The 24,659-nt window shown below is 41.6% G+C and overlaps 1 protein-coding gene across 3 annotated transcripts; it reads right to left on the bottom strand.

The window, feature by feature from the left end:
- Positions 1-1,914: 1,914 nt before the first annotated feature.
- On the bottom strand, positions 1,915-23,841 carry HNRNPR (heterogeneous nuclear ribonucleoprotein R). 3 transcript variants are annotated; one of them, XM_060257484.1, is made up of 11 exons: positions 23,691-23,806; positions 16,102-16,270; positions 14,033-14,151; positions 13,485-13,595; positions 11,044-11,157; positions 9,198-9,374; positions 6,675-6,810; positions 5,116-5,321; positions 4,155-4,304; positions 3,401-3,522; positions 1,915-3,211 (listed from the first exon to the last, which is right to left on the bottom strand). In XM_060257484.1, the coding sequence occupies exons 2-11, from the start codon at positions 16,256-16,258 to the stop codon at positions 2,602-2,604; spliced, it is 1,902 nt and encodes a 633-aa protein (XP_060113467.1). In that variant the 5' UTR covers positions 16,259-16,270; positions 23,691-23,806; the 3' UTR covers positions 1,915-2,601. The 3 variants fall into 3 exon arrangements, with proteins under 3 accessions (XP_060113467.1, XP_060113466.1, XP_060113468.1); XM_060257483.1 differs by having other exon boundaries at positions 16,102-16,267; positions 23,691-23,805; XM_060257485.1 differs by lacking the exon at positions 16,102-16,270 and having other exon boundaries at positions 23,691-23,841.
- Positions 23,842-24,659: the final 818 nt, after the last annotated feature.

Raw genomic sequence — 24,659 nt, 5'->3', positions numbered from 1 at the left:
GATCAAATATTGAATCCCGTTTCATGATTCCTCCCCAACCTTGAAGAATAAATGCTTGAGAGATTCTTACAGGGGTTCTCTCCCCCCGCGAAATGCTTTAATGAATAAGGGTCAAAACACAGAATGAACAAAATATATTTTAGACTGCATTCTGGCATTTAGTTATTTGTTAATGCGGTGCTAAAAAGGAGAAAAGTTTTCTAAAAGCAATGATGTTCTAATTAGATCGTTCTCTGCATTTAACTGGAAACATAGGGGAGGAAAAACCAAATTTTGTTCTTTTGACTCAATACACATACCACTGATGTTTAAGACAGCACCATCATCTTTTAAAGATTTAGTTTAGAATGTCTGTGGACAAGTGGGTGCTCAAATTTCCATCTATAAATGTACATTTTTGCTACTTGTAAGAACTTCCCAGAATTTAAATCATGTAAAAAGCTTGCTTTGAACAAACTACTGAACACAGCCAGATAATCCAATTAAGCTGTAGCACAGTTTGAGTTAAATTTCCGGTCTTTTTTCTGGATTTGGCAATAGATGTTTTCATTTCAATGCAAAAAGCTGCGCTTTATCACTTTTTGAAAGACCTAGCTCATGAGCCATAATGGGTAATATTAAGCACTTTTTTGACCCAGTTCAAGGTTAAATCAAGATTTGGTTCTGCTAATTTAACTGTTAAATTGTGGAGTGGAGTGCTCAGCAAGCAATAGACTTTTTGTTGCTGTTGCATGTCATAAGGTATTAGAAAGCCAGCTGCTTTTCTCTCATATTTAGTAGCTAGATAGGCCTCATGAGCAAAATCCTGCATCTTTATTCAGACAGAAGCACAGACATTTTGTACAACTAAGAACTACAGGACTTTGAATATAAAAGTTGTCAATTTCTACTAGCACAAACCACAGTATTTTGTTTCAGGTCTCTCCTCACCATTCCCAAATTGTTTGACTGAATTATGAAGGGGAAACTAGTCTTTAAAAGAAGGTGTTTGACTCAATCCAATGAAAATTAATTCAGTGAAAAAAATTCAAACAAGGAGGCCCATTAAGCTGTTTGTTTTCTGTGCCGGCGTCTTTTTCACAATTGTACTACCTTTGAATCAAATGCAAACCCACAGTTTTTTTATGGACATTCAAGTTAGCCAATCTGAGCCATGACAATTAAACAACTGAAATTTGTTTTCTGAAATATGCAAATGTACTCCACTGGAGCATCGCAACGGTATGCAAGATGAAGTGGGTGAACTGAGAGTTAAATGCATGTTAGAATACGGTAATCAAAACAGGGTTCATGGGAAAGATTTTTGGTATACTGCAGACTAGCAGTGTCCCACATCAGTGGAGTTTTGTATTTTAAAAATCACTCATTCAGCAAGGTGTAAAAATTAATGTTTAATTAAATTTAGTCAACCTGTTATCTATAGCATAAGATTTAGTTACATTTTCACTGAATTTTGTTAAAAAATGACAACCAATCACTTATCTTTGTTCAGAAGCATAAAGCAATAGAAACAACTGAGGACCATGTCTGACTGCATACTATCAAATCATGTTGGAGTCATTGGATGTTATCCACATTAGTAACAAAGTTAAATTTAAGGGCTTCTTTTCCTGACAAAACTTTTCTCACGTTCTTACTAAAAATGGTTTGTGCAAGTGATCAGATGTATCTGAAGCTGTTAAAAAAAGCAACCAATTCAAAGTTAAATGCAACTAGATTAGAGCACCAATTAATGAATTTCAATTTGATTCTATTATTAGACCTAGTTCTGAGTCAACGTGCCACATGTTGGAAATCACAAGAAATTTTGCATGAATTTGATCACTCACATAGGCAGTTTTTTAAAAAAATGTTTCTTGCAAGAATGACCAATAAAATGATGTTTTAGGACACAATTGAATTTGAAATAGGTAATGTTTTGAATAGATTTTTGAGTTTTATTGAAATCTTACATGAACAAGAAGAAATTGGAAATACAATCACATCAAGGAACAAATTGCCACGGATTTGACGTTTAGGCCAAACAAATTTTGTAGGGCAGATTTTCAAAAAGGTATGAAGTTATAACAATTTAAAAACACAGTTTTTAACCTACTTCTAGGAATGCAAAACATACAGTCATGTTATTTTTTTTCAATACAAGAAAACTTAATTTTGTTTTAGTTTCTTAAAACTACTGAGACAAAGTACTACCTTTACTTTATGTACAGCATATGCCTATGTAGTCTATCCCAAATCCAAAAAGGAAAAAAAATGAAACTGTCCAAAAAACAGAAGGTTTGCAAAATCATGATTTAACAAGTGTCGCCCATCCTGCTTGATAAAACTGCTAAAATGAAGCCTAAACGATAAAAAGCACTGTATCCCCAAACTGAGTTTGGGAATTCTGCAAGCTCAGTAATGTCCAAGTGCATTTATGAGAAAAGAAAAAAAAAATAAAAGACTTGAGTATATACACAATAGAGTGATTCTTCAGCCCAATACAAATGGCAGCCAATCACTACTGAAAGATGAAACATTAAGCCAATTTTTTGGAAGGATGTAGAGCTATAAGCCAAATTCTATCTTGCCAACATTCCCACACGCCCACCTTATTTTGTCTCATTTCCACTGTTGCCCGTACGTATCCTGATAAAATTCCTGGTTGTCATTATTGTAACCATAGTTACCGGCATAGTCACCACCTTGCTGAAGCGGCTGCTGGGCGATAGGCTGGGAGCCCCAGTTCTGCTGGTTGTTGGTCTGGCGGCGCTTGGAATCAGGTTGGTTGTACCCGTCCGCCTTTCTCTTGCCTCCCACGTTGCCCCCACGGTTGCCCCGGGCTCCTCGAGCACCACGTCCTCTTTGTTGCTGGGCGGGACCCCCTCTCCCACCCCGGGCTCCTCTTGGCGGTCCCATTGGTGCCCCCCTCTGGGAATAGCCAGCTCTACCTCTTGGTGGTGGTGCTCCCCGCCCCCTAGGTGGTGGAGGTGCGCCTCGCCCACCCCTTCCTCCTCCTCTTCCTCTTATAGCATAGCCATCATCGTAGCCGTAGTAAGGATCTTCATAGCCACCACGGTAGTCATGATAGTCATAGCCATAATAATCATCATAATAATCTTCGTAGCCATAGTAATCTGGGGGATAGCCATAGCCGCCTCTTCCTCCACGACCTCGGCCCCTAATAGGTGGTGGCATACGAGGGGGAGGATAGTAATAGTAATCTTCATACCTAGTAAGGAGGAGGAGGGGGAAAAAAATCACCATCAGCCTTGTATCAGCCACACTGCTGCTTTTTACGCAACTTAAGAATTCCTATTTGCCAACTGTTCAGCATGCAAAGCTTAAGGAACGTTTTATACAGCAGCATGAGACTACCTTTGCGCTACATTACAATTGACAAAGGAATTTAAAAACTCACGCAGTACTTCTGGAGGCTTGTCTGGCGGCCTGCCTTTCTTTCCTTTTCTTATCTGGAGGCTTGGCTAACACTATTTCAATTTCTTCCCCCTCTATCTCTTTTCCATTCATTTCATTCATGGCCTGGTTAGGAATAAGTCAGAAAAAAAGTTTCACTTAAAAAAAAATGAAGTATTGCTATTTATTTCATACAATTTGCCTTGTCTTTGGAAGGGGCCTGAAGCAGCTTATACTAAGAACACTTCAGTGGCACCTGCAAAATATTAAAGACTGATAAAATATAAACTGCTGAAAAGGGAGGGGTAGAAACGCTGCTTTGGGACTTCCCACCTTTCCACACCTAAGTCTAAAATATTTTAACCCAACATTGGCTCCCTCTTTAATGCAACACACGTCCTTGTATGTTAAGGATTCTAGGAAGAACACCAAGGTTTCTATTAATGCATTCAACATTATCTGTGGAGCCTGCAGTTAGCAGAATGTTTGTTGGCAAGTCTATCAGCCTTTAGGAGAGATCTCAGTCTCTTTTTTAGCCTTCAAAAGAGATCAACTTTTTCCTGAATGTGGAGGCTACACAGCCTTCTTTCTGGGAAGACACAGAGAAATTACTTGTATCTTGCCAAGAGGAACTTGACTATGGGGAAGGGAGCCTTAAGCAGGCTAAAGGTTGGGCAAGCCCCGTCCCCAACTTTTTTAGAAGGCCCTGTAAGCATTAATTATAATAAAGTAAATTAAGAACAGTGCAAGTGGCCTACCTTGACAGCTGCCCCCCTGTCCTCAAAATGGACAAAAGCGTAGTCTTTTAGTTTCTTCACTCTTTCCAGCTTTCCAAACTCAGAAAAGGACTTCTCCAGTAACTCTTCTGTCACTGTAGTGGCCAAATTTCTCACAAACAGAACTTTCACCTGTTAAGAAAACAGGGATCAACTGAGAAACAGAAGCACTGATTCTCAGTTCATGCATCTAGCTTCCTCTTTATCCCCTTTGTCCTTCCCGTTTTTGATTGCATGCCCCCCTGAACATACTAACCATCTATAATTTGGTGCACAATGATGAATAGCATGGGGCACAGGTGGTTCAGTGCCTTGCACTGATCTGCAATGAGGAGTAGATAAGGAGCCTCCTAGGCTGTCTTTGCTAACAGAAGAGAGTAGCAAGAATTTGGCTACTTGGGCTACTGATTCAGCCATGTAATTCTGATAACAGTGAAACAAGCACATGAAGCCATCGTGTCGAGGTAGAACATTGGTCTATTAAGACAGATCTGTCCACACTAACTGGCAGCAGCTATCCAGTCTCAGGCCGAGGTCTTTTCATGTCACCTACTACTGGATCCTTTTAACTGGAGATGGCAGAGACTGAGCCTGTGACCTTCTGCATGCAAAGTTGATGCTTTACCCCTGTAGCCATGGCCAATCCTCCTAAAGGGAGGATGTGTTTAAATAAACAGTTTTAAATAAGCACAGACTACTAAAACTTACAATCAACCTTGGAGATGGCAAAGGAGTATCTTCTTATATTTACAAACCCAAGACAGATAAATGTTTTGCTCAGGTATGACAGAAACAGTATTTCTTTTGTGCTTCTGGTGAGTAAATCAGAGCATTAAAAAGAGCAATGGGACCTCTGGGGATGGGGAACCAAACCTCACATAATGGAAAAAAACCCTCAACTTTTATTACAGGCTTATTTTCATAGCAGCTTCAGCTTTCTTACCTTTGCCATGACTTCTGGATCAGGTTCCTCTACTGGATCAGCCCATTCCACTGTTACAATATTTCCCCAGACTTTTACTTTCCCACTCATCAGCCGACGCCGTGCTTGAGCCGCTGATTTGTGGTCCTCATATTCCAAGAAGCAGAATCCACGATTCTTTTTTTTATCATCAGGTTGATGATACAAGATTACATCCACCAAGCCCTCTGTAAACACAAGATACCTGGATGTAATTGTGGTGTGTGTGTATGATTGGTCTCCAATGTGGCTAAAATGTGGGTCTCCAATGTGGCTGCCGCAGGAGGTGAAGCCATACACAGGAAAAGCCTAAGAGCAGGGGAGAGGAATCCTAACTTTTAAAAAATGAGGCAACAAAATAATCTCCTCCCAAACTAGCTTTCCTAAGTTAACAGCAGAGAAGTCAGTGTGATAATGCACATGTTGCCTAGTAAGTCTTTCAAAAGGCTTAAGAAGTAGAACTAGTTTTGGGGGCAACTCTTGAAAGAGACTGGTCCACAACTCTTTCAAAGAGCTTCATTTTCATTAGGTACACAACTCTTCATCTTGAAAACTCTAGATTAGTGGTACTTGATCATGGAGATCCACACTCACAATTTGCATCAGCTGAAATAGCTACATGACTTGACCCACCCCAAACACACACAAACAATGTGTAATATAACCCTATTAGAAGAGTGACTGAGCAATTAGAGGTCCATCAGTGGCCATTAGCCACAGGGTATAGATGGAACTCTGTCTGGGGCAGTGATACTCTGTATTCTTGGTGCCAAGGGGAAGGGGGAACAGTGGAGGACTTCTAGTGTCCTGGTCCCACTGGTGGATCTCCTGATGGCACCTGGGGGGTTTTTTGGCCATTGTGTGACAGATTGTTGGACTGGATGGGCCACTGGCTTGATCCAACATGGCTTCTCTTATGTTTTAATGGTTAGCATTCAAGACTACTGTGCTGCACTCTACTACCCTGAACACAGCCTCAAAAACACAACCCCTACATCTATACAACCTTGATATAATCACCATAGGTAAGTTGTGTTACATTTGAAAAACAGAGCAACTGTATCTTAGATCTGAAATAATGATCAAACCATTACAATTTCTAAAGAAACTGTCCACTTTCCTGGATCATGGAACAGGTGCCATGGGGAACTGGGCTGAGAAGAGCCACAGGTGGCTTCTGAGCCTCTATGTATATTGGCACAGGCACCCTAAGAGAGAACGGGTTTTACCAGCTCTTTGCAACTCAGTGTCTTCCAGCTGCTTTAACAGAGATTCCAACACAGCTGAATATTGCTTATAAATTCAATTCAGTATTGTAATCGGAGAAATTAGTTAACAACCACTAGCTTGCTGTAATATAGTCTTGAGGACAACAAAAGTCTGAGGTCTCCCTAAAGTCTAGGCTTTCTCCAATTCAAGTGCAACTTCTGCCACAGGTCATGCCATTAAAGTTGGAAGAAGGCTCCTTTGACTGGAGGAAGCCTTTTGCAGAATGAAGTGGGCCATATAGAGGCCGACACACACCATCATGTTCTTTTTACCTGTAACTTTACTGAACTCTTCTAGGATGTTTTCCTTTGTTTTGTTTTTTGGAATTGATCCAACGAACAGTCTATTGTTTGCCACAGAGATGCACACACCAAGGTGTTTGCCAGGACGGATTTCGTAGTTGTCGCACTGAAAAGGCAAAGCAGTCAATTTAATGCTCAGCTTAAAGACTTTATTTAATAGAATACAGACAGCATTAATTGCCTTCTCTGGCAACATCTGGCAAGGTAGTGTCATCTACTTAAATTAATATATCCACATCCAGAAGAGTGCAGAGTCCTAAACAGGGAAAATCTTCAGTTAAAAAAAAAAACCTCCCCAAAAGTATCCATTAAATTTTTGGTCACTCGCTAGACTGGCTTACCCCTATCTTCATGCTTACTGATAACTTCAAAGTATTCAAAAGGTTAGCTGAGAACTTCCTCTGCAGAAGCCTAGCTGTTTTTTCCAGCCATAAATCAAGTTTTTTACGAAGTGTATGTGAACCAAATGTTAGGCTCATAATAAGGATGTCTAGAAGGACATTAGAATTGTACAATGTGAAGTCCTGGAAGGGGGGGGGGGCTCAACCAAATTCAGTTTATCACTTGCCTTATGTATATCTACCAGATGGTACCATTAAACGGTGAAGTGAATTAAAATGCAGGAATTTATAGTGAACAGGCAATGTTTCCTGTTCCTTGCGGGGGGGGGGGCAAAGTGGAAGGGCTTCTAGACCCACTTGTGAACCTTCTGATGGCACTGGGGGGGGGGGGGGGGTTGCCACTGTGTGACACAGTGTTGGACTGGATGGGCCATTGGCCTGATCCAACATGGTTCCTCTTATGTTCTTATGCTCCTGAACAGCGGTTCACCATCTGTTGTAGCTTACGTCCCACCAACTGCTCTATCGAAGAATCACCATAATAGAAATTAAAAGTCCACTTTTTCTAAGGAGGATATTATTTGCAGGCATTCTGTTATTGTGTATGGTTAAAGTTTTAAAGACATAAAAATTGCAGTAGTATCATTGGGAGTAAATTTCATTGCTGTGGCTTTAACGAATGATTCCTGACAGGTAGAGATGGCAGGAAGAGGCGTGAAGACACTTGCTAGTGAGATTAAGAAGACACAGCATGTCCAAGTTTACCAGCAGCATGTCAAAAGGTCACAGATGAGATAATCTGAAGCAAGAAGGATCTGCAGGAGACAACACGTCACACTTGCAGGTGGACACTGAGACTGAGGGAGAGCAAATTCCTAGCCATGGTTATGAAAATCCTGCATTCCACTTACCACTATTTTGGTGTCCCATCAGTGGTACACATACCAACAGATAAGAACCCCTGCTCTAGAACAGTGTTGCCTAACCTGTGGGTCGGGACCCCAGCCAAGGATTGTGAAGTCTCTGGAAGTGAGTCACAGCCCTTCCTAACGGCCACTCTTGCCATCTGCATCCTTCTTTTTCTTTCCTCATTAGCTTCTCACATTCTCCTCCCTCACTGTAACAATAATGAGGGGGAAAATGCCATTTGGCAAATGGTAACTTCATGGAAGTAACTGAAGGGGGGATGGAGAGTAGGTGAGAGCCAGTTTGGTGCAGTGGCTAAGTGTGCAAACTCTTATCTGGGAGAACGGGGTTTGATTCCCCACTCCTCCACTTGCAGCTGCTGGAACGGCCTTGGGTCAACCATAGCTCTTGCAGAGTTGTCCTTGAAAGGGCAGCTTCTGGGAGAGCTCTCTCAGCCCCACCTACCTCACAGGGTATCTGTTGTGGGGGAAGAAGATAAGAGAGACTGTAAGCTGCTCTGAGATTCTGATTCAGAGAAAAGGGTGGGGTATAAATCTACAGTCGTCTTCTTTGTCTTAGTCATCAGAATGCCGCAGAAAAACCAGAAATGAGAAAAAGACATGTGCGTGCATAAGCTCTGTCTTGGTGCTGCTCCTTCAGCTGCCTAACCTGTCGCCCAGCCCCCTAAAGTGCCTTAGTGTCCTTTACTTGCTGTGGTAAGTGTACTGAACCACCATCTGCAATCTTTGCATATTTCCTCAATCCAGCATCCCCCAAGCACACCTCCTCAAACTCTGGCTCTGGCCCAGCTGGCAGAGGAGCAGGAAATGAACTCCCACTTGCTGGGGTTCATAGCAGGAACAGCTGCACCCTTTGTATGACATTTGTCAGTTTCTCAAAAAACTCTGATTGGGCACTATAGAAAATGGAATGCTGGAATAGATGGGTGCCTAGGTCATGGTTTTCCTAGGACATTAAAAAACCTTGGGACAGTCCTGGATGGGTCACTGTACAAAGTAAATTTGGACTCGTGGGTCGGCATCCCAAAATGTTTGGGAACCACTGCTTTAGAAAACTGCTGAGGCTAATCTACAAAGAAATATGCAGATAACCAACAGTCTTGACCTTAACAAGACAACAGACAGTTGTCTTGTTGAATACAAAAATCTACATGCTCAAAGCTTTATAAGCTTTCTCCACATCTGAACAGCAACCGTCATATCTGGCACCATCACAAAATACTTACCAACTTGACTGCTTCTTGTGCTGCATCTTTGCTGCAGAAAGTAATGAAAGCATAGCCTCTGTTCTGACCAGAAAGGGGATCCATCATGAGCCGTAAGTCCCAAATTGGGCCTGCTTTCTCAAACAGAGGCACCAATTCATCCTCATACAAGTCCCTAGGGATTTTTCCAACAAAAACCTGAAGGACAATTAAATCTATTAACAGAACTTTAAAAAACAACAGAAGCATGCAAGTGACTTATAAATTACTCCAACATCAATTTCTCTTTTCAAATCCTTTTAATACTGGAATCTATCAGTCCCACTCTAAACGTACCAGTCACAATTTAGAACAAACCTAACAAGATTTGGTCTTCTTTATTCTTAAGCCCTCACTTCTGTTCTTGAGTATCAAAAATACTACTTCAGAGACTCTGAGTTAAAATAATTAAAGGCTTTCCTAGATACAGAGTTCTTGGATCTTCCTCACAGTAATACAACAGGGATACAAAGCATACCCAAAGAGAATGGGAAACTAAAAACAAAGCAGATATCATGCTAACATTCTGGCATACATAAGCCTTACCCCCACAAAGATACTGTAAATATTTCTTCGATGACTTTCCTTCATGCAGGATAGGTCTATTGGAATATCATGGTAAATAAATGGAATCTTCACATTTAGTGGCACAGTACCACTAAATGCTGTGAGCCAGCAGATGTCAAATACCATTCGGCCCCTCCTATTATCACCAACTATAAGATCTTCAATTTTTGAGGACTTTGGATGATAACCCCTGCCTGATTTAGCTGAGAGTAAGGCATCTACCCGATCTAGAATCCCTCATGGGATTTAGCCCTCTCCTTTCTCAATCGACCCTTTCTCAATAGCCCTCTCCTTTCTCAATACTGGGACACCATGGAAATATTCTGTAATAATTTGAATGCCGTTGCTTTAGGGTTAAAGATTATACGCTTTTAAAAGTCTGATTTTATTGTTGTTTTATGTTGCAACCCGCCCTAAACTGTTTTAGGTTGTAACCAGTCCTAAGCCCACTTGCAGGAAGGACAGGATAGAAACTGAACCAAATAAATAATAAATACCCCCAAACATGACAGAATTGCTATTTGCTATTTGACAGAACTTCTCTCTCTATGTATGGTTTGTAGGCTTCTCATGAGGATTTGGCTAGTTGTCACTGGAAATACAGGACTAGATAAGACTTTGGTCTAACCCAGCAGAGCTCATGTCCTTAAGTCACATTAAGAAAGCTCTGGAGTTCTTCCACCTTTACATGTTTACTTTTTCCTTGTCTCCAACCTAGTTTTCCTACACAATTGTTTCAAATTCTAATTAATGACTCATTAACTACACCCATTTATGGTCACACTCTAGTCACACTTGTGTTATGACAAACCCTCAAAGGAAAGGGTAGTTTATGACTACCATGCCTGTTGGCGAAGAATTCATCAACTTAAACGTAACCTGCATTCGACATCAATAAGCAAAGTGACAGCTTTTTGAGACCTGCTTCTGAAAAATGAAGCTTCTTTTACCAAGAACGGGGAAAAATTCACTTCCAGGAGTATGAACAGTGCTGTATCCTTACAACACCTGCCATAACTGATTACTGTGACACTGTTCAATGACACTATTCAATCTACAAAAGATAGATTCAATGGGGCACCTTGACTGCAAAACAACCTACTTTTACAGTTTTCCTTTAGGAAACCCCTATTTTGCCTTGGGACAGAACCTTGATTACAAGAAACTATGTTAACAGTCACTTTCATTATGGTCAGAATGAGGCAATGGCTGGTGCCATTTTAAACAACAGTACTTTTATTTGTAAGCTCCACATACAAACCTCTGTGCCGATGCCAGGCTGGTTACCAGAGTAAACAGTATCTGGAGGAGGGCCGCCATATTTCCTTTGGCCTGTGGTCACGTCCAAAGTATAACCAGTTCTCTCTAGCAAAGCCTGAAATTTTTTGGAGGGAGGAATTATAGCAGAGAAACAAGAGCAGTGATTAATACAATGTTCTTTAATACTTCTGCAAGATAAAACAGAAGTCATCCTATCAGTAAAACCTCTCTTATATCTCAAGATTAGACCTCCATTTCATATTCTGAAGCAAGCTGGTGACCCATTAAGCCATATGACAGGATGCAATACATGGCTTCTAGGCTCCACACAGCAAGATAGACCTCAAGTTGTGCAGATGCATTCTAGGAAAAGTACTATGTACTCATTCAGTCCCCTTTGCAAGATGGAAGAGGCTGGTCATAAGGAATAATGGAAGCCCTGATGGGCTTGAATAACCTCTAAGCTAATCTTGTGCTTAAGGACAGATCACTTGCAGGAAGTATAGACCTCTGATTGTGCAAGCAGTTGCTACCCCATTGCTACTGCAGCCACAACTAATGACTGTGTGAAATGGAGGCGGGGGGGTTGATTGAAATAGGCTTGGTTTCTTGCTCTCCACAGGAACCTGCACCAAGCATGCAACTACCCCTTTTTGAGTTAACCTACTTACCCACTGTGTTACATGAACATATGACATGTAGCATGCAGGGCTTACTATGTATAACTGGATACTGTTGTACCAATTGCCTTTGGCAAGCAGCGGTAGGATTGTGCCTTGCTATGCCCCTCATTGCTGGTTCAGCAAGCCCCACCCCCACCTTGTTGCTCCTTCCTTGAAGAAAGAAGAGCTGGGAATGGCCAGTGAATGCCCACATTGGCAGTCATGCTTAGAATTTGCTTTCTGTTGCTGAACCTGTGTGTGTGTGTGTGGTGGCGGTGGTGTCTCTTTGAGGTCTACTGTCCCATCATTTGGGCTGTATTACTTATGGGAGTGCCCAAATGACATTCCAAACAGACTGCCCAAGGTGCATATATGAAGCTGCCTTATACTGAATCAGGCCATCAATCCATCACAGTCAATACTGTCTACTCAGACTGGCAGTGGCTTTCCAAGGTCTCAGGCTTGGGTCTTTCACATCACTTCATATCTGATCCTTTTAACTGGAGCACCCAGGGACTGAACCTTAGACCTTTTGCATGCCAAGCAGATGATCTACCACTGAGCCACAGTTTCTCCCCTCTCACTGTCTTTTATCCTTCCCTCTTCCAAAGAGCTCAGGGAAGCAAACTGTTTTATCCTCAAAACACAAAAGGTAGATAAGAGTGTGGAGGACTGGCCCATAAGGTCACCTAGAAAGCTGCAAGATGGGAGTACGAACGTGAACTCAGGTTTCCCCAGTCCAACACTGTCAAAGCAATTTACATTAAAAACTGTCACTTTTTAAGAAAAAACAAACAAATCAAACACCTTAAACCAACAATATGTGTCAATCAAAAATAGCAGCAATAAAACACGGCAAAGTTAGGTGCCAATCAGTGTTCCCTCTAAGCTGAGTTAAAATGACCTAGCTCACAGGGGGGGGGGGTGACTCTGGCTCACACATTTTTGTTTTAGCTCAGAAAGGATGGCCTCAGAGCAAACTAATTTATGCAGTAGTCAAATCACTCACTCCAATAGCTCATAAAATAGAATTCTTACTCACACGACTCCACAGCTTAGAGGGAACGTTGGTACCAACCCCAAGCTGTTGTTTTTAAAAACTCAGTTCTTTGCAGGAGTTGGTTCGTGTGGGGTTCCTTTTCTAGATTCTCACAGTTTACATTCATTTTACATAGGTGGAGATTCTCATGTTTTACATTGGTTGGATTTATCAACAGCCTTCCAAAGGTGAATTTCTCAGGTTTTACAGTTTTTTTGCAGGTTATTTTTCACTCAATAGAAAGCAATTAGGATGACTCGGGGCATCTAGTTCAGGGGCCCACGGAACTGTATCACTTGGTCCAAATGATTTGAAATTTGGGGGTAATTTAAAGGTCACCAGTACCTTCCCTGCAATTTTGGTGCCAGTATCTTTAACAACACCCCCCACCACCTGGAAAGAATCCTCATGCACAATAATGGGGGGGGGATAACCCTCAGAACCCTCCCCCCCATAAAACCCCCCACTGAGATCTGAATAATGTATCGGTATTCGGAATCCAAGAAACTAGAAATACTGATTTTTTTTAGCTTCAATATATCAGGATCTGAAAAATACAATTTTTTCCTGCTACACAATTCTACCTCAATGCAATATTTTACTCCTGTGTTAAGTTCTTAGGAGCGACATCATAACAATAGCATGCACCTTGTGAACACAAACATGCCTGTGTAGAAGTTCATTAGCATATATAACCCTCTTACAAATAAAGCATTTGTAAGCGACAATATGAGGATTTACCTTAATCTTTGCTTCATCTGGCCCCTTTGTTGACTCTTGTACTTTGTTGCTTCCTTGTTTCTCTCTCTGTCTGTAGGTCTTCATAACTCCACATAAAAATGCACTTTTGTTCTGCAGGCACAATTGGTGAAAATAACTCAACCGGAAGCTATAAAAAGCAACCTAAAGCCACAGAACCTTGAACAACATTCAGCTACAGCCCATTAGTCAAAACTAACCTAAATGCCAGTCAGTGTCCTTAAGAACATGTGATCTAATGTTTTTACCAGGCACCGCTCCATTAAAAACACCCCCACGCATATATGATCATCAGATCAAACTGAGACACTAGTAAATATGTCTTGCTATAGGCATGCAATTCTAGATTTAATTTAGCATATGAGTGGTACAGTCTTAACAGTTAGCAAAAGACACCTGGCAAAAAATAAACTGAGCTCAAAAATGGCATTTTAATCTTAGCAAATTTGCTAGTGCTTGCTTTACTCAAGACTACAACAACATAAATTTGTGAACCGATACGGTCACAACGCAGGGAGCTCTCACCTTACCTGTACATGCGACAGGTCACTTTCCTTAAACTGTTGTAATACAGAGAGGGCTCCTTCTTCGTTAAATTCCCTGAGAGCATCTATTGCTCTCTCATCAAGATCAACATAAGCTACCAATCCTAAAAAATTAAAAAAAGAAAAAGTTACAGATTCCAATTTATTAATTGGACAAAGCAGTTAAGTTAGTCACTATTTTAACTTTACTAGAACTGAAATAATTTGAGCTGTCGCATATATTACACTTACTTATTCAAACGTTGTATTAAGGAACACAACAGTTCCAGAAACTTTTGGGAATCAAAGTTTGTTGCACAAGCAACACAGCATATCAGGGTTTGAAATAATGAACTCTGGCTCACATTCTCAAAGGACTTCTTTTAAATGGAGCCACAACAAACTGTGTACACAGAGTTCCACATCATCTGACCACTATCTGCTACAACAGTGACTGGAACCACTTATGAAGCCAGCCCCCTTCCCTCCCTCAAATTTTTCAAAGAGCAAAACTCTCCCTATGTCTCTAAAAATGTGTCTTTACAGTGGAAATTTTGCTTATGGTTTCATACTACTTTGCCACACTGTCCAGCCAGTGATATTATTTCGAGCCCTGTTATGTACTTCAAAGTACACTTCTATTAGGCTTACACAATAGGACCAATTCTGAAGCACATATTTTGAAAGATTTGCATGCACTTCCTTTCAAGAGATCTAAAGTTAGCAGCAGATTTACAAGAACTGTAGAACATTGCTCATTCTGACTGTATTAAGAGGTTATTCTGTACTGATTTGGACTTTTCCCCCAGGATTTAAAAAGAACACTGAAAAGTTCTTAAACACAAAAGTTGGGGGGCCGGGGCTGGAATAGTGGTACACAGACCGCAGTTCAGAATTGATCCTGCATGCTGGAAGGCACCTAAATCATTTATACAGGGGCAAAACTCAACATGTTAAGGATCACAAAGTTCAGCCCTGAGTTTGTTTAACTATCTACTGGAGAAACAAATAGTAGTAATGAACCCCGCTGGGGTGAAAGTACCTCTTCTGCACATGGAGAGGTTTGCACAACTTTTTTAAAAAAATTCATACAACTATTACATTTTTAACATTAATGCCTTTTAAGTTTACCTTAACTCCTCACAATACAACCTAAGTGAAACACATTCTAAAACCCTTTCTCACACACCTACACTCAAGTCTCTAACAGCATATCATTCATAGCAGAGCTTTAGAAAAAGGACATCTCTACAGACATGAAGGCTACTTCGCACCCACATGAGCCAGAATATCAACATAATGAGACAGGTGCAGTATTCTTTTGAACTGCCTTTTAAGTTTGTAGCACTTTTGGAGGGCTTTAGGGGGGGAAAAAGATAAAACTACATCTTGCCACTGAGGTATTTGAGGGCATGAAGCTGTTCCCATTTACAGTATGCATGTTCACAACACACATACTCAAGAGGAAGAAAAAAGTCTCTGTTTCGTACCAAAAAACATGTGTCACCTCAAGCAGACTATTTCTCTCTTTAAAATACACAAAGACACTTGCTCCAAGCAAGATAAAGATAATTCAAGCCATTATTGTTAAACTGGACAATTCGGTGTAATGACTAATAAGGACTGTACTATCCACTAAGAGCTAGACATAATATTCACACACAGACTGGTATTCCAGAATATACCCAAGTCAGTCAAACTAGGCTATTTCTCCCCACCATCCCCCAAAAGCCACCTATTAAAACATGAAGTGCTTAACATAGTCACCATAAGTTAGTCATGGTAGAACACAGCAGAAGCAGATATTTACAAAAATTACAGTTCAGCAGGCTGGAATGTCTGGTTTTTTCGGAAACTTGTGGAAGTCTATGAAACAGTGTACTGAAGACCTAAGAAACTATCAACATACTGTGAAACTCAATTTGACCTCAAGAGAATTGAGAGCAGCAATACATTTTAAGCTACACAGTTCAAAATACAGCGATTTTTTTTTCAACTTTAAAACCTAAAAAATTTCAAAAACCGTTTTGCCTTCACTTGCATAACCAATCAGAAACAAGAAATGCATATTATACCTGTCTGAAATATTTCATCAAGTCTCTCTGCCACCTTCTGGGGGAGGCCTGCCTCTATCAGTGTCTTGTAGTGTTCTGTGTGAGTTACACTGGAAGTATCCATTGGTTCTTCCTCTTCTTTTAACTGTACCGCATTACCATTCACCTGATTAGCCATTTTATTATGCTGCTGGAAAAAATTCAGGAGCTATATTACATAAAGCCAGAAAGAACTAATTTGTAGGACAATGCATTTATCTAAACTAATTTTGTAAACATGCTGCAAACCTATATTTTAAAGCCTTTACAATGCAGCTCACCTAAGTCAGGAGAAAATAAAAGAAAAGTACAGTCCTGAAATACTATGGACCATGTACATGGAATGATGCACAGCTTTAAGCACCTCCTGTACATCTTTCACTTTAAGTAATAAGTTTCTGTCACAGACATAGTGGCTGGGAGTTATGCTGGAATGGACAAATGTCCCTGGTCTCAAAGAGATTTTAGATCAGTTTATTCAAGACAAAGGCCTGCAGGGCGGCTAAACATATCAGTGCTTGCTTGCCATCCTTCCCGTATTTTTTTCTGGCATACTTCCATGTCTTCCTTCAAACCCAACATTATGTTACACAAGAAAAGCCATGAAGCTTTAAGAAAGTAAAATACACTGGTTGCCAGAGCCGCTATAAAGGAACACTCTACATTCAATTTTTGTGCAAGTGAACGATCGATAAACAAACAGCACTTCACATTAGCAAGATGAACTAGTATTACTGCATGGAGTATTAGTCCAGATGTGATTTAAACAAAAAGCAACATTTTCAGTTTTCCATACCAGTGAGAAAAACTTGATGTAAAAGTAAATGAAGTGACTGCACAATGATATGCATCCAAAAAATGCACCTCTATCTTTTCAATCAATTCCTCAGGCTTTTCCTAATGCACCATTTTAAAAAACCATTCTGTTTTGTCAGGAAAAAACAACGATCATTTAATAGTCAGTCATGAAGTACAGGTGATATAAACCACTAGTTAAGGGAAAGAAATAATCAACAGTTTCACATTAGCGAAAAGAACAAGCAATCACTAAAAACTATCCTTCAAATACTACCCAAGCAGAATCATTCAGCATAATCAATTTATCAACAACACAACGGAACATCGACAAATCATCCAGCTCTGGGAGGAAATTGTTTTAAACCATAAATCTGAATCCAGTGTCAAGGAACTTAACTACTTGATGGGCTGTATAGGCTAAAAGATGTGGCACTATCTATTTTTGTTAACACCATGCTCCCTTTCTCAGACAGTATTAAAAGCACAAACATTTGTCGTATTGCATGGTTTTGCAACGATTCACATTATACTCCTAAATCATGCCTCAAACCACTTTCTATCTGAAACCATTTAATGGTGATCCACAACGATGACAAAACGTCTGTAAGCTAGCTATTTTATAGAACAAACTCAGCACTTTACTCACATGCAAAAAAATTGAAATTCACATAGTGAAATATGTTTAGTGTCAAAAACCATCAAAGAATTAAGACAGGTTGCTAGTTATATGATAAAGATATTCTCAAATAATTTCTACACAGCAATGTAGCACTATATTTCAGGCTCTGATTCTGCTGTACTCAAGCGCACTCTTTTATGTCAAGGAACAGCACCAAGGAAACAGATATTATATTCAATGGAACGCCTACGTTTTGATAGGAATTCTAGAACTTGTCACACATAGCCCCTCCCCTCCAATGAGAACTACGGAATTATGTAATTTCACAGGAGGGATCACAGCACAACCACCTGAACTAAGGTTGATACAACCTTACTCCTTTCTTCTATAAACTTTATCTTGTACCAGTAGCTGGAATAAGAACCTTAGTTACCCTCAACACAGTGCCAATGCTGCTGAACAAAATAAAACCATCTAGGGGGCAAAACTGTCCAGAGGTAAAGACAGTGATGTACTGCTAACAGAAACGAAACATCTGAAGTCCTTATTCAAGACCCTGTATTTCAATCCTTCTTTCTTTCTAGGGGGATTTCAATACATGTACATTTATAAAGATTCTCAGTGCACTGCAACCAACTTTGAGGGGAAATAAAAATGTAGGCTCTTCACCTAAATCAGATGTCTAAGTAATAGAAAATATGACTGATTAATGAAACTTGGAATAGCCACCCTGTTAATATAGAATTCATATCACACATGTACAAATAATTCAAGATCCTGCCTGTTCATTTCTCTTAACAGAAAGAACTATGGAAGTGGAAGTACAGGTCCCTCATTGGCAGGGCTCGATTTTCCTACGGATGGGTGTGGATAACATGGCAGTTAATTTGATAAGGAAGAAGAACTGCAGATTTATATCCCGCCCTTCTCTCTGAATAAGAGACTCAGAGTGGCTTACAATCTCCTTTATCTTCTTCCCCACAACAGACACCCTGTGAGGTGGGTGGGGCTGAGAGGGCTCTCATGGCAGCTGCCCTTTCAAGGACAACCGCTGCCAGAGCTATGGCTGACCCAAGGCCATTCCAGCAAGTAGAGGAGCAGGGAATCCAACCCGGTTCTCCCAGGTAAGAGTCCACACACTTAACCACTACACCAAACTGGCTCTAGCATTAATTCTAGCCAGCATTAATTCTAGATTCTTTTTTCTGGGAACTGTCTACGGAACGTTATAAAAGTACTCAGTTACTAACATACTTGGAAACATGAGAATACAACTAATTTCTATCTAAAAAGAATTTTTTTTTATCCAACTGTATAATCTGAGAGATTCTTATATGATATTGATAATTGGTAACTTTTGGAAGATACAGTCCCATCTCTGCAATCCCAACATTTCACAGTACTCAATTCAATATACAAATGACATACAGAACATGACTTTCAATGCTTTTACTATGTCTATTCAAAAGGTAAAGCCAGGATTATCTTTGGAAAGCCAATGTCCACTGAACTGCTGGTCCAAATTTTCCTTCATTACTATTATTTTTGGGAATGCTGCATTTATTTTCCTTACATTTTGGGCTTCTGGAAGGAGGTGAAGGTTTAGGAAAATCACCCAACATAAACCTTCTCATCCTCTAGCACAGCACTGAGGTTGCAACTCAAGTAATCTTAAATAGCTTATTTTCCACATGCTTTCAGAATACAGCATGTGAGTGATGTCGTACAACTCAAGTTTATAGGGGATTAGGTTAAAAAAAAAAGGTAAAGGTAGGCCGTTTTCGCACTGACCTTAGTCGGGAGCGACGTCCCTCTTCACCGCGCAGCGCCTGCGCGGATTTCGCACAAACTGCTGCGCAGCACCAGGAAAAGCCGCGTAGTCCCGGGGCTTTTGCGTCGCAAATGTAAACTGCTTATTGGCGGTTTACATGTGCAACGCAAAAGCCCCGGGACTATGCGGCTCTTCCTGGTGCTGCGCAGCAGTTTGTGCGAAATCCGCGCAGACGCTGCGCGGTGAAGAGGGAGGTCGCTCCCGACTAAGGTCAGTGCGAAAACACTCACAGTCTCCTGTGCAAGCACCAGTCATTTCCGACTCTGGAATGACGTTGCATAATGTTTTCATGGCAGACTTTTTACGGGGTGGTTTGCCATTGCCTTTCCCAGTCATCTACACTTTCCCCCCAGCAAGCTGGGTACTCATTTTACCAACCTCGGAAGGATGGCAGGCTGAGTCAACCTTGAGCTGGCTACCTGAACCCGGGATCGAACTCAGGTCACGAGCAGAGCTTGCACTGCAGTACTGCAACATACCACACTGTGCCATGGGGCTTCAGGGGATTAGGTAGGATCCATAATGAGTTTATTTTTTTATATTAACTGAGAAGCATACATTTATGCAAGAACACATCTTAAGACAAGCAATATGTACCTACAAAACTATAGTATACTGTATACCAGTGACGAATAAACAAGTTCTATGATAAATCAAGCACTGAGGTCAGGATTCTAACAACATCAAAACTATATGCTGTCACTCTTGACCATGTACATGGAAACAAAGGGAAAGTTCACAAGCTCCAATGTTTGCTGTTCATTTAGTTCCCACTGCTAAAGTGTGACACTCAAGTGTTTACAAATGTTCTGATGGAGTCAAAAGTAAAGTTTGCATTCAAATGCAACTGAACAGCAAAAAACAATGGGCTAACCAAACATTTTCATGTATTTATTCAACTTCTACTTAGTCTTTCTGTGAAAATGCTCATAAGGTATCTTCTCTTCCAAGCATCAAACAATGGCAAACTTCAGAACAAAGCCCATTTCATGAAATATCAAAATTAGGGAAATATAGATATTCCAGAGCATTCTTCTCAGCCTTCTCCTCTGTTATTACTACCACAAAATATGGTCAGCTTCAAGTACAGCACTGAATGTTACCAACAGCTGCACCCCACACTCAACAGTCAAGAAGTTCGTGTATCATGGACAACACAAAGACATTCTTCCCCACCCATAGCAAGCACCCTCTTCCTTCATCTCAATCCAGAAGTACCAGAAACCTCCAAAGGGCAGTACAAAGCTACAGACAGACTTTACTTCTTCCCAAACACTGACTCATATGACTCAAAGTTTTCCAAGAACACCTTGTGAAATCTGTGGTGCAGATTCAGGCAAATTCCAGACTCAGTGGAAAGAGAAGCTCCATCTCTGACCTTAACTCAAAATGCTGGAAATGCTAAGGGCCTCTGAAACACAAAACTCAGTAAGCAAGAAGAACCTCTAATATAGCACCCCACTCTTCTGACCATGTCAGAGGAAATCTGGGAGTGACAGGTCAGTAGCAAATAATGGCTTACTACCCTCTGTTCATGATCCAGCTAAGATGGACAACAGTTCATCCTTGCAAGATAGTATAATGACAAGTAGGTTAGGCTACTGACTATCACTTACTACAAGGTCTCTTCATACTGGTGCTAGGCTAACATTCTATTTATAAACGTGTCCTGTTCTGTTTCCTCAGATCTGCCCACCTTGACTCGTGCTTGGACGACCCAAGGGGGAGTGTGTAAACTGGACCCAAGGAGTGTGCAGACCCAAGGGGGAGTGTGTAAACTGGAGAGTTCTATTTAGAGAGGTAATCTGTAAGGTGAGGCATATGTTAAAATGTTTGTTCTGTAGGTGTATCTTCTGCACTCTGATCACTTGTTTATCATCCCATGAGGCCCCATGCGATTCTACAGTGAGTTACAGCTCATGAATCAAAGATGAAGTTTCACTGCCAGCTACTATAGGCTTTCTCTAAATACTCCCATCCCTTCTTGTATACAATCACTTTCAGGTTTTGCACACTTCAGATGCATCCTTGCAAACTGCATGAGTACAACAGGGCTGGGCTTTCTTATGAAGGATAAAGCTCCTGGTTGCACTGTAAGATGGGAAACAAGTAGCCTGGTACTACAGCAAGGCCACCTATGGCATGACCCTAAGCAGATGTACACAAAACTCAGCACCAGCATTCAACGGGACATGCCTAAGTATGAATAGATAGGAGGTTATAACCTTACTTGTCCCCATCTAGCTCTGTCACTTCTTATGTGAGATAAGACAAAATGTACTTCTATACTCTGGAACACAAAGTAACATAAAATGGATTTTTTTTCCATTTTCCCTCTAACAGAATTTAGCAAAATATGGATTATGTTATATTATTGCAATGTTCAATCAATAAAGTTCAATCAGTGAAGATGAAACCATACTTGTTACTTACGCTAGTATTTTATATTCTACTTTTATACTAGAAAAAACCAGCAAACCAGATTATTTGTTTCCAAAGTAACCTGCATACACTTCCAAACTAATAACTGTTGAGAATAGACACAGATAATTTATATAGCAATTGGAACAGCACAGCTCTCCTTTAACATGCCCAAGCACTACTGAAATAACAATATATGAGATACAACAGTAGTGACCTTCATCGTAGCAGATAACGGATCTGAAAACATTTTTATGTTAGCATTTTAACTGAGAATTATTTTGTCAAGGAACTTTTTTTCGTAAGCAGAAAACTGAAAAGCATCATGATTTGTATATAAAAGTATATCTTCCCCTCAACTTTATTTTAGAGCATTTAGAACTTCTTATGCCCATATCAAGGCTGACATAGAGCATCATCTTTTGGATCTAAAAATTAGAGATCGAGCATTAGCAGAGAAATGATTTGCACATACACGCGCAGACCCTTTAGTCACAATAAAACATGAGCCTGCCTTACATCAATCTGGTACCATCTACTCTAGTGGACAGTGGCTCTCCAGGGTCTCAGGCACATCTTGCCCATCTCTTGCTACCCATATTTTTTTAGCGACAAGAGGCTGAGGATTGATTTTCAGTCCTTCTGCTTGCAAAGTAATTCCTCTACCACTGCACCTACAGTCCCTCTCCCCCCTCAAACAAGAGTCTGCAAGCCACTTACTGCAAAGTAGTTTCATCGCCCTAAAATCGACAATGCTGTCAAATTATCAGATGCAATCTAATACTACGGCCGTAAAATCGAAGCACTACTGAAGCATCTCAACAGACGCACCACGTTATTACAACTGTTAACAATTTTCCAGAGGCTCCACTACTTTTGTGAATCACAACTGAGCACTAGCATGACATATTACCAGTCAAATCTCTAAAACTAATCACTGTCTCTCCCCTCCCCCCAACACTACAAGACCATCTCTTTAAAGCGTAAAATTCGATGCGCTTTCTCTTTCACCCCTATATTTACAGAACCTCCAAGAACCATTCCAACAACTTCAAACTGATTGCTGGCGTGGTGGTGGGGATAAGGATAATGCAGCAAATTACCTACACCACCTAACAAAAACCATGCCAACTTTTTTTTAAAAAATGCAAAAATATAAACAAGATCCGGGTCCCGCTCCTTCCCGGGACAGAAGTCGTGTTTTGCAAACCAAATCGAGCTGCGTCGGTGCAGCAGCGTCCAAAACTAGAAAGTAAAAACGTCATATATTTATCGCTTTTTAGTCCCGGGTAAAAGCGTACAACAGGACCGCATCCCGACTAAGACTTTGCACAGGAACTGTGATGTGGGTGTGCGCGCGCGGGAAAGAGACAGCTAATCCTTCCCAACAGCCTCCAAACAATTAGAAAAATTAAAAAGGCGGACCTGCCAACATTATACAGAAGCAAGTGACACGGAGCACTCCAAATCTAATCCTATGCAAGCGGAGCGAAAAGAGGGGTCGAACAAACCACGCACAACAGCAGCAGCCGCCGCGGAATGTGGCTTGCATCCGCGATCCGTGCAGGGCCGGGAGCTGCCCATGCAGACAAGAAGAGACAGGAGCGCTGCTGAGAAGCAAGGCGCTGATCCGGGTTGTGGGCCCAGTCTGGCGAGACCTTCCCCTCAACCCAAAAGCCCAGCAAAGGGCGCCCACTCGGGCCAGCTCCGTGGCCGTGAAGCGCGGCCTGCACAGCCCAGACGCGACGCGGCAACAAAAGGCGGCCTCCGAGCCGGGGCCTGAGACTGGCGGGCTTCCTTTTCTTCCCCGCCCCCTTCCCTCGCCGGCGGACGGCCTTCCTCTTCGCCTTCCCCCGCCGCCTCACCCACCTTCCCGGGCCGAGCGGCCTAGACGAGACTCACCGGAGCGGGACCTGCGCGGCGCGGCTAGAGCAGCGGCTGCAAATGGCGCGCGCTCCTCCTCTTCCCTCCCCTCATGGGCGAACAAGAGCGACCCCGGCGACGCGAGGGGTTTCCCGGAACTGTTTCCAGGGACTGGCCCCCGACAGCCAACCCGAGGGCGGCGTGGCGGAGAGGCAGAAAGAGAGGCCTATCCGGATGGGGAGGAGGGACGCGAGGCAAGATCCTGCGTCCAATCTGAGGAGGGATTGCTTCTCGACCAATCGTAGTGAGCGAATTAAAAAAAAAGCCGTGGCGCGCCGGTGGTGGTGGGGGAGAGGTAGTGAATGAAAATCCGGGCATTTAAAGAAGCGGTTCCTTCCCGCTTTTTTCCCATTCAGGGGATGGAGACAAAGGAAGGTTTACTTTGAAAGAACAACTAGAGGAGCCTAATTTTCTGGGATGGCGAGGAAATTAAAATCTGCGTCAACTGACTGACCTCTAAGGGTTGCCAACTACACTTGGGGGAATTCCTGGAGATTTGGGGATGTTGCTTCGGGAGCTCTTTGGGGATGTGATGTCCTGGGGATATAGTCTGCCCTGAGAAGCTGCAGTGTCCTCCTTGGGACCAGTTGGAATTTCAGGAGAACTCCAGGCACTGCCTGGATGCTGACTGTCCTTCCAAAATCCCATAAAAAACTAGCTTGTCGGGAGAAAAGAATGCTGCACTAGTAAAGCATTAGGTGTCTAGGTGGGACGGGGCTCAGTTACATTCACCAGCACAATCTTAAGTAGTATATTTTGAATCTGTTTAAAAATATATATCCCTGAAAGCAGATGACTAGATTGCCAAGGAGAGAGGGTTCTAGCCCAGCATTCCATTCTCCCAGACACACTAATTTTCTACCTGCAGGAAAAGGTTTTGTTCTAAAGAGTGATGTGGCTGCCCTCTACAGGCACACCCAGCTGATTCCTCATATCCCCATCCAAAAT

This window comes from Heteronotia binoei, chromosome 17 (genome assembly GCF_032191835.1).
Source record: "Heteronotia binoei isolate CCM8104 ecotype False Entrance Well chromosome 17, APGP_CSIRO_Hbin_v1, whole genome shotgun sequence".
NCBI lineage: Eukaryota > Metazoa > Chordata > Lepidosauria > Squamata > Gekkonidae > Heteronotia > Heteronotia binoei.
This window is presented reverse-complemented; position numbering and strand designations above follow the sequence as displayed.

What these genes read in the sequence shown, in the direction of transcription:
- HNRNPR (XM_060257484.1), bottom strand. Translation starts at nt 16,258, where the DNA reads ATGGCTAATCAGGTGAATGGTAATGCGGTACAGTTAAAAGAAGAGGAA. An exon ending in CAGATGAAGCAAAGATTAAG is followed by an intron (nt 11,158 to 13,484) that starts GTAAATCCTCAT and finishes AAAAAATTTCAG; the next exon opens with GCTTTGCTAGAGAGAACTGG. An exon ending in ATCCAGAAGTCATGGCAAAG is followed by an intron (nt 4,305 to 5,115) that starts GTAAGAAAGCTG and finishes TTTTCTTAACAG; the next exon opens with GTGAAAGTTCTGTTTGTGAG.